The sequence below is a fragment of the Limulus polyphemus genome, unplaced genomic scaffold, assembly GCF_000517525.1.
Source record: "Limulus polyphemus unplaced genomic scaffold, Limulus_polyphemus-2.1.2 Scaffold110, whole genome shotgun sequence".
Lineage (NCBI taxonomy): Eukaryota > Metazoa > Arthropoda > Merostomata > Xiphosura > Limulidae > Limulus > Limulus polyphemus.
In genome coordinates this window covers 70,434-81,255 of record NW_013665720.1, presented here as the reverse complement: position 1 = coordinate 81,255, position 10,822 = coordinate 70,434, and the positions used below count along the sequence as shown (strand labels likewise).

Here is a 10,822-nt window from a genome sequence, read left to right as displayed (position 1 = left end):
TGAGATCGAGCTTAGTGGAGTGCGTTGGCAACATGAATTTTGCGAAATACGTCGAAATATTGGAGGAAGGACTCTTGCCACTTTATTCCTCGGGTTTCGTGGACAAGAACATAATGTTCTTCCAGGAAGATGGAGCACCGTGTCAAACTGCTAGAAACACACAAAAGTGGCCGGAAGAAAATGGTATCCAGAAGTTCTCCTGGCCGAGCCAATCTCCTGACATGAGCCCCATCGAAAACCTTTGGGCTATACTCGACCGGCAAGTCAAGAAATAACCAAAAAACCAACTTCGAAGAGCGATCTACTCCAAGTTTTGAAGCAAGAGTAGGCGAAAATCCCACAATCTAAAATTGACGAGATGATTCTCACGATGCCCCAAAGGATCAACGAACTCCACGAAGCGAAAGGAAGATCTACTAGATATTAATTAAATTATAAATATATCAATTCATGTGAATATGACTGAAAAATTTCATTTTTTCTGAAAAGGTGGTGTATATTTACTTGTGCCCACGCTGTGTATATTCCTTTATTTCTCAACGGCTCGAAATATAAAGGATATATTTGTCTTGGAAACTGCAAATCCTTGATATGAACACATTTTTATGAACTGAATGTATGAATATGTTGCGTTGAAAATGGTTATTATATGCCCTTCCCAAAAGCTTCCCCATCACGCTGCCTAAGTTCCACCAAACTATAACTTTGTATCGGCCTGTGGATATCACATAACTTATTGATTGCATATTTTAAAAACCATTTTGATATAATGTATTCAAACCGCTGTATTTACAATTACAAACATAAAGATAGAACTAAGCATAATACCTTTTATAATTTCTTAATTATAGTTTATGATTATATTCGTATTTCAATGATGACATGTCTATATCGTATATTTATTACCAGGAATAGCAAACTTACGAATTTACTACGGGAAGCAATGGGTAGCTCCATCTGTCGAACGACCATGATCGCCCACGTATCTGATTCCTCAGAAAAGTACTGTGAAACGTTGTCTACAATACAGTTGGCCAACAGGCTTCACAGAATTTGGCGGAAGAGAGCGAAAGTTAGTTAAAATCGTTGTTAATTCTACTGGTGTATGAAACAAAACATTTTCAGTAGTTTCTATATACATCTGTTGTACGTGTTTGTTATTAGTGATTTTGAATGTAAGCAAGAGTACAAAATAATGTTGATTAAACTAAAAGCTTGATCATTAACCCAACATAATTATTCATTGGTAAGCGAGAATAATTTCTGATCTATTACAAATTAAAGTATAAGATTTGGCTGTGTAATGGCAGCTTTTAAAACATGAATATGGTAAGCTGTAATTTAATAGATAAGTTTTACACGTTTAATGTTTTTCGTATATTTATTCTGTCAAGACGTAAAACATAAAACTACTGGATAGCTTTATTTTTTAACTTTTGTTTGTAATTTCAGCAATATATGCCCAAAGCGTGTGGAGTCAATAACAGAGACAATGGGGGAGTATGTAAGCCTTGTGTTAAGTCTGACGCTGTAAGTGAAGATGACTTCCCCTCTGGCAGCAGCGAACTTGACTACACCTCCGGAAGTGAGCAGTCCTGCGTCACGGCCATATTTGTTGGAGAACGTTCACTGAAGGAAGACACAACTAAAATGTCACCTCAGAAACAAAACAAGTCGAAAGTCCCAGCAAAAAGCTCTTCGAGCACAGAGTGTCCTGTCTCAAATAAAACTAAAGATCAAGAGGCTACATCGCTTTTATCCACCAATTGTCTTGCAAGTTCTTCCAAACCGAATACGTCTTCCAGTGCTGATACCAAAAACCGTACTCACAAAGTTGCTGGTAAATCTTCACAATGTAGGAATTATTCAATCATTCCTTTCAAAATGAGTGTACCAAAATATTGCACAAAGGGAGAAAGTGGTGTACATCGGGGTTCTCACTTATCTGCTGGTTGTTGTTTGACCGATCTTCAATCGTCCTCAACATCTGCTCAATACGCTGGAGTCCAGTCACCTCGCAGAGTTAATATCAAGAGGCGTCATCTCGTGTCCAAAGTGGAAAATAGGAGTCCTAATCGATCTAGTAGTCAAGCAAAGCGGGAAAACTATGTTACAAGTGATGAGATCTGGGTAGATGGACCCCGATTTATTAAACCAAAATTCGACTCTCGCACTTTACAACAGTTGCAATATGAACAGTGGGTAGATGGTCCAGCTCTCCATGATCACTCGAAGGAGTACAAGAACAAAATGATAAAAAAATGGGTTCAGTTGCACAGTCACTTACAACATCATATTTCTGAATCTAGACAACCAGAAGTCTGGATTGACCTACCTCCAACTAGAAACCAATTTGAAATTCAGATTTGCACTAAAACTGCACAAACCTTAGGTACGAGACCAAAATATTCATGTGACCAATCTAATACGAAAAGTTCTGGTTCACAGATTGTAGAAGATTCTTCAAACAAAAGAATGGTAAATGACAGCAGGGTGAGCCAAGAAGTGCTTATATCAAAGAAAAAAGAGGGTGATTCCAAAGAGACAGTTGGGCTCAATTGTTCTGAAGAGACTACAACATCAGTTGAGGATGCTGATGCTACAGAATCACTAGAAAGTAAAACTATATTTGAAAAGGTTCAAGTTACCTCTGATACCCCGACGTGGAAAAGTTCACAAGGAAGTATTCGGGCTGAAATAGATAGCACTGTCGACTATTTGGAAGCAGCAAGTAGTGTTGATATTTCAGAAACATCGGATCTTCAGACTAGTGTTTCGACAGATGAAGAAGAACAAGATTGGCCTATTGATCAGGCTGATGAATGTTCTGAAACCTCTGATACTGATGAGCTTCCTGAAATGAAAGACTCATGTCTCCAAGTAAAAGAAGAAGATATTCTAGCAGCTTGGCTCGAAAGAAACGACTTCGAATCCCTGGAAAATTACGTAATTGACGAAGTTCCAATAAAGCATTCTATTTTTAATGTTTTGCGTGTGTCTAGTGCAGAACATATCTCTGATTCAGTAGTTGCTAATAATGATAGACTAGAAAGCATTAGCCTCCCAGAAGAAATCAGAGATGATGATGATTTCTTGAGTGACTGGAGGATATCACGATATCATTGTTCTCGACATATGAATAGAAATGAGGTTATTAAAAGAACAGGAGAATTAAGCTTTGCCGTAAGCAGCGATGTTCTAGCATCAAAATTGAAAAGACTAACAGAACTACGTCTTCAGTCTCAAAAGTTAAGGAATAATAACTCTGTTTCTGGAGTATCATTTTGTGATACACATAAAAGGCAGTCTACCATGCTAAGCCCAAATCAGCTATACAATATTCCTGTTGTTAGTCTGCAGCAGTCACCAAGTCAAGACGACATAGATATATTTGATGTTCTAAGTGTGAAAAGTGAACCTGCAGATTTGGAGATGAGCATCCAGCCAATGAATGGGTTAAGACTCGAGGCTTTTTACAAGGAACTCGAACACAAATTTCCTCCTTCAGATATTTCTTTAATAACACACTCCTCTGAAAAGTGCAACACAAGTAAAGAAGATATTGAAAATATAGATCAAAGTAGTTGTTCACCTAATAAAAATACTCTTACCAGTCAAATGTCAATAAGTTTTTTAACAAGTGAAACCAGGAAATGTGAATCATGTGGTGACATTATCACAAGTGATCACGTTTGTAAAAACGTTGATGTTGCAAATCAAATGCGTTCTATTCGACAACCGGATGGATCATCCAATCCAATATTAAGTAATCATCCGTCTGTAAATAACCTGTTGGACTACCCATCATACAGTTCAAAGAGATTCGTTTCAAATCCCTTTCTCTTAAGAAACAGTGTTTTGGCGAGTCTTGATGAAATAAATGCAACAGACTCATCTTCAAGTAAACCTCGGGAAGACAATTTTCCTTATAATACAAAAAGTAGTGTTACATTCCCCGAGAAACAGCGGAATATTCTCCAAAAAGATAATGTATGTGCCAATCAAGGGTGTTCCAAGGAGAATCGCCAGCTTAGTATAAGTATTAATTCAAAATCATCGAAACCCAACAGAAAAATTTCCTCACAAATCAGTTCAATTTCTACACTAGATAGCTGTACTTCCCATCAAGGATCTACTTCCGTAGAACATACTTTCAAAAAGTCTAAGGATGTATCGGGAGTAAATAAACAAACTCAGAAGGTTGAGCGCCATCTGAAGTTCACAGATGAAACCAAAACGTTTGGAAAATCAAAATATTTTCAACTTCCAAGAAGTGTGTCTTCCACGACTGAGGAAATTTCCAAAAGTGAGCGAAGCACAAAGAATAGGAAAAGCAGTCTGAGTGTTACTAATCAGATCGAGAGTACTCAGAACGTATCCATTGCATTTCCTTCTCCATACTCCAAAATTACTGAAGCTAAACGGGGGCGAATTTCAAGCGAACTTAGTAATCTTAGCAGCCAAGCATTACGGAGCGAAAATGGGGTGCCAATTATAAAAGCAAGGAAAGATTACCATTATTCTGGAAACAGTAGTGGTTATGAGAGTATGATTCGAGATAGTGAAGGAACAGTGGCTTCTTCTTGTAGCCGAGATTCAGAAAATGAAGATGTAGGAGAAAAGAGACGAAATACAAGAAAAGGATCCAAGAAAAGATTGCAAGGTAATTTCGGTATGGTGCTTTATCTAAGATTGGTGAGCAATAAATTCCCAGACATAATTAATTTACAATGGAATATTTATAACATTATTAATCATTTGTCTAATCCTGTAATATGTGTATGTTCAGAAAAAGATTTATACCATGAATAAGTTTAAAGAAACATGTAAAACATGTAATTTCTTATACCTCCTAGAAGAGCATTATCTAACTTAGATAATTGGTTTGGGTATTTTCAATCTGAACAGCACCTTATGCGCAGACTAAATGGACAGTTCAACTATTTTAGTAATATATTGGTCTTAATCTCACAAGAAAACATCGTATATATACAGACAATGACATATGTTATTTGACATACCACTATACAGTACCTTCCAAGTTAATTCTGGCTATCAAACAGCCCTCACTTCCCATCAGAATGTTGTTATTGTTTGTTATTAAGCACAAACCTACACAAAGGGCTCTCTGTGCTCTGCCTACCCCGGGTATCTAAACCCGGTTTTTAGTAGTATAAGTCCGCAGACATACCACTGTGCCACTGAGAAACCCCATTACAATAAGTAAGATACCAGGAAAACGAGAGTTTCAAATTACAAGACTGACTTGTAAAAACCTTTTAAAGTTCTTTTACAAATAATTATTTTAATCTTTCTCAAATAAAATAGTAGTTCAATGAAGTATTTAAGATTCAAAATATCCTTTCATAAATCTTTAGCTTCGGTTCTAATCAGTAATTCATGAAAAATGTGTAATAACAAAACTACCAGTAGCATAATACTAGTTGTAAATTTCTAAAATTATATCTTTATCAAACCTAGGAATTTTAAATATTTTAATTTTTATCTAAGAAAATATCTTTCGATTTTAAACCATAATCATGATCAATACTTATTACTTAAATAGGATTCAAAAATATAACATTGAAAGAAACCCAAGTGTAACCAATTTCTTCATTTGAAGTTTATCAATGAGATATCTGTCACTCTTTATATCATTGTATATGAGCATCATTAAAATACTTGGTTTTGTAAAAAAACATGTGGTAAATAAATAAAAAGTTCAGTTTCTTTGGTCAACCCATTAGCTACAGACTAGCCTGAAGTTTAGATACCATATACATAAATACTTGGTTTTGTAAAGAAACATGTGGTAAATAAATAAAAAGTTCAGTTTCTTTGATCAACCCATTAGCTACAGACTAGCCTGAAGTTTAGGTACCATATATATATTCACAAGTCTATGTTTACACTATATTTAAACTAAATACATTGAAGTAAGATTATCCATTTAAGAAAGAAGCGACCTGAAGTTCGATTGATATTCGATATATGCGACATATGTATGCGAATGTCCTTCCAGCAAAATTATGCGGCATTCCAAATAAAAGTTGGGGCTTCAATACTCGAATTTCGTCACTCTAGAGTTTTTCTCATAGGAGCGGCCCGGCATGGCCAAGTGGTTAGTGCGCTCGACTCGCAATCTGAGGGTCGCGGGTTCGAAATAACGATCAAAGATATTGAGATTTGCCTGAGTAATTGTTAATTGTTTGCTTTTATTAATAAGGCTTCTTTGAGTATTTATTTTATTTTATTTATTTTTTAATGTCAGGTTCATGTTTTAGTATGGTGACATTCTGTTCAGAAAAAAACTGTGATTGTTTTGGTTCATATTTTGTTCATAGACTTTGAAAGAGTTTTTGGTGTTTTTTCAACCTATTGTTCAAGTTATGTCCTGTTTCACATATGTAAAAGGCTGGGCCAATTGTTACCCTTTATTTTGTAAATGTTACCCTTTGGGGTGAGTTCGTCATATCATTTTCTTAACATTTGTTTAATTTTCATTCCAGGAGCGAAAACGAAGCTAGGCGTTATGTTAAGGTTATATTTATGTGCTAGTCTTTTCCAAATTTCTGATAGAGGTATCTAATATTTTCTATATATATGGGATAGTTTGGACTTCATATGTTCTGAATCTAACGCTGATTTCAATCATCTCATTATGGATTTTTTTTTATTTGTTACTAAGCTCCTACAGGAAATAACAGTGCCCTTCTATTATTTTCAGGGTCCAATCACAGAAGTCGTTCTGCTCCAGCACGTTCCACGACGTTTAACACTTCAAGGCCACAAAGTCCTTCCCCCGTTAGTAGTCAACCCCGGCCACTTGGAGGTCGACATCACCGTCATGGGAGGCGCAGAAGAAACACCGAGGAAGAATTAGGCTGTACAGGATTACTGTGTTGCAGACTGATGGATCTGTACTCTAATTAGATGTGTGTCTACCTTTTGGTTTCATCACTTTGGAACATTTAATACAATGTAAAATTCATGGCATTTCCTCAGCCTTGTAGAAACAGGCACCAATTTAATTTTCTACAACTAGTTCATAATGTATAAATGCATGTTTCCCTATGAAAAATATAAGATAAGCCTTTTTGTAATAGTTACTTGTAAGTTAAGCTGCATATTATTCAGTTGTCTGTAGTCCTACATAAGCATAAAAAATAGATATGTACTTAACGTTGAACAGGATGATTGTGTTTATTAATCACCAATTTTTTTACGTTTGGTTTTTATTTCTACGCTTTGCTAAAAAAAAAGACAAATTTCATAGAAATCAAGAATATGTGGCTGACACACCATCATCATTTTTTCCTTCCTTTAGTTTAACGCGGTGTGAAACCACGATGTTCTGTTAATGAAGTAATGTTTCTTGTTTGTAGCTCCTGCTGCACATTTTTAAACCGTCGATGCGTTATAAGAGTGACGTTCAAATACCACTATTGGGTCAGATAAGATTAGTCTAAGAGTTGATAGTGGATGCTGTTGACTAGCTCGATGCCTATCCTCTAGTTTATCAGTTAATAATTAAGAACGTCTATGCAAAAATAGCTCTTTGAATAGGTTTGCGGAAAGATTCTAAAAGAGACAAACAAACAAACATACATTATTTCAGGAAGTCATATAAAATATTTCACACAATAGCGAAGAAATAGTTGTTTTATCGTGTAATTAGAAATGCTTCTTTACCATTGGTTCAAATTTTATAATTTACTGAAGAGAAAAATAACATAAAAATGACTTTTCTTTGTAGTAAAAAGGTGCTTATAAAATAATTTTGATATGTAAAGTTCTTTAACGTCATTATTTCGTTTATTTTTCATAATTCTTGATTTGTAAATTACTAATTGTGACAAAAAATGATATTGTCTAACTTTTTTTTTTTTCATAATTGTTAATTTATTTTTTGTTGGTCCACATTCACTGATCGTTCTGTGTCCCCAGGCCATAAGTTTATTAATATATTTTCTGTTGCCCCACATTTACTGATCGTTCTGTCTCTCAGCCATGAGTTTTGTAAATATATTTTCTGTTGCCCCACATTTACTGATCGTTCTTTTTCTCTAGTCCATTCATGAGTTTTGTTAATTTGTTTTCTGTTGTCTCGCATTTACTAATAGTTCTGTGTCTCCAGGCCATAAGTTTTGTTAAATTATTTTCAGTTGTCCCATATTCACTGATTGTTCGGTGTCTCCAGGTCATGAGTTTTGTTAATATATTTTCTCTTGTCCCACATTTCCTGATCGTTTTGTGTCTCAACTATGATTTCTGTTAATTTTTTTCTGTTGCCTCACATTCACTAATTGTTCTGCGTCTCAGCCATGAGGTCTGTTATTTTATTTCCTGTTGTTCTTCATTCATTAATAGTTCTGTGTGTCCAGGCCATGAGGTATGTTACTATATTTCCTGTTGTCTCACATTTACTGATTGTTCTCTGTCTCCAGACCATGAGGTATGTTAATTTATTTTTTGTTGTCCCACATTTCCTGATCGTTCTCTGTCTCCAGACCATGAGGTATGTTAATTTATTTTTTGTTGTCCCACATTTACTTATTGTTCTGTGTCTTCAGGCCATGAGTTTTGTTAATATATTTCCTGTTGTCCCATATTTGCTGATTGTTTTATGTCTCCAGGCCATGAGGTATGTTAATTTATTTCCTGTTGTCTCACATTCACTACTAGTTTTGTGTCTCCAGGCCACGAGTTTTGTTAATGTGTTTACTGTTTTTCCACCTTAAATGATAGTTGTTTACTATTAATTTGTGAATTTTGACTTTCCGATTATACGAGACACTTTTTTTATTGATTTTTCATTCTCTCCACGAAAGCTATTTATATTTTTTACTTTAACAGTAATATATGTTTACAATTAATTCAACTCTGACCGACATTGAGATTAAATTCAGTCGTTTGCGTAATATGCAAAGAAACATATCAAGCATTATAAGACGTTTGAAATTTAAACAGTAATTACATATACATAAGTTGTTATATTTTACCGCACATGGCAAGGCTTCTATTCTTAGTAATCTATTCTGTATAAGTTAATTAAGCGCTATATATTTTTGGTATTTTAAGTTATCCGCGTGTGCTTACTTATTTAAAACGGAATTTATTCTCTTGTGTGCTGTTTACCTTGAATCTCTTGATAGCTCTGTTGCAACATACGAGACATCGTCGCGGATTCTCAGTTTATTATATTAATGTATCATGTGCCTTCAGGAAGTTCTCTTGATGTTGTGAAAAAAGTGAGTACAAAGGTAACGATAAACTTTTACTGTTTTATACAGGATAAGCTGTAATCGTCTGAGTAGACAGTCAGAAAGTTGTCATTTCTAATTTATGTAATGTTTTAAACACTGTAATAAAACATGTTAATTAACCCAAGATTTCCTTTTTTTTCATCTTCTTTTCTTGTTCAAAGTACATATGTTTGTCAACCAGTAAATCAGAATATAAACAAGTTAGAATCCTCAATAGCCCTGGCACTTGAAATCCTTTTAGACAGGATTAGGCTATGTTACGTATCTTCTTGTTTGTTAATTTCCCGTAGAAACTCTTTCCGAGAAACTTCAACGATACGAGTCCTTTCTTAATTAAAACTAGTTTATTCTTTCTCGATACAACTTTGCAATACACAGAATTTCCACAGTCAATACTGTTACTTCTCCGTTCGTTAGTTAATTTTCCGTAAATTCGTTCCGACGAAACTTTAGCGACACAAGTCCTTTCTTAATAAAACTGGCTTATTCTTTCCGAATACAACTTTACGATACACTTAATTTCAACAGTCGCTCTATAACAAACACTATGATTCTCAACGAACGTCTCACGTGCTCGTGCTCAACAATACTCAGTTCAATTACACACACATTGTTGCCGTCAATTTGTGACCGTCTTATATATACAAGACTACACTATATCTAGAAGGATCCCGAGATTTAAGGAAAGGACGTGAATGTTCGAGAACGACGTGGCGTGATACTAGTCACGTGACCTCTGCTGACGCAACAATACGTTTGCAATCTCGATAACAAAACACACACTTTATATTACCGTCACTACCGTTCGCTTGACTCAATTATCTGTCTCTATATCTATCTGTCTGCTATTTTTTATCTCCGCTTTATTTGCCGGGCTTATATACAAAAAAGAGGGCGCCTAGAACAGACTAGAGTTACCAGAAAAATCAAGATCCTTCGAGAATCTCATGACGTGTTACCAGCGTCACGTGACTTCCGCTGTCGTAACAACTATATTAATCTATGAGACCTTTTTATTAGCTATATTTTTGTGCGCAGCAATACCAACCGTGGGGCGCGCGTATACCCGATTCGATTTTATTACTCATCAGGATCTTTACCAGCATATCCTCAAATTGAAATTATTTTAGGCAGGATTGAGTAAATTAATTTATCAGATCAGGCCAGGCCAACTAATCGATCGAAAAGGTTTGACCTCCTGGGCCCAAAACTGTAATTAGATCTCAAATCGGTCAAGAGATGACGGCGCTATGAGCTATAAATTTGACATGAAAAAATAACAACAACAACTCAGAGCCTTTCTATGAGCCGATATGCTGCGACTAAAAATGTATAAGAATTTACATTAACACTTTTAGATGGGGCTTGTGTATTATATGACATTTACTGTTTTCCTGTGGAAAAATTGAACACTTTAATGTCCGAAACATTTTATTTTCTGGAATAACAGCAGATGTTGATCAAAAAAGAAGTTTCTTTTTTACTTCAAAACTGTAATGATCGTTAGCTATGTTGCGTCATCGAGTCACATGACTACTGTGACGCAACGTTTCTAG

General features: G+C 35.2%; 1 protein-coding gene across 2 annotated transcripts in view; it reads left to right on the top strand.

Moving 5' to 3' along the window:
* Window positions 1-9,390, top strand: part of LOC106471090 (kinesin-like protein KIF26B) — a 358,285-nt gene extending 348,895 nt beyond the window's left edge. For both annotated transcript variants that reach the window (XM_022400595.1, XM_022400592.1), the window contains exons 11-13: window positions 910-1,072; window positions 1,453-4,663; window positions 6,728-9,390. In XM_022400595.1, coding sequence (XP_022256303.1) covers window positions 910-1,072; window positions 1,453-4,663; window positions 6,728-6,933 — 3,580 coding nt within the window. In that variant the 3' untranslated portion in view covers window positions 6,934-9,390. The remainder of the gene's footprint in view (window positions 1-909; window positions 1,073-1,452; window positions 4,664-6,727) is intronic.
* The last annotated feature ends 1,432 nt before the right edge of the window (window positions 9,391-10,822 follow it).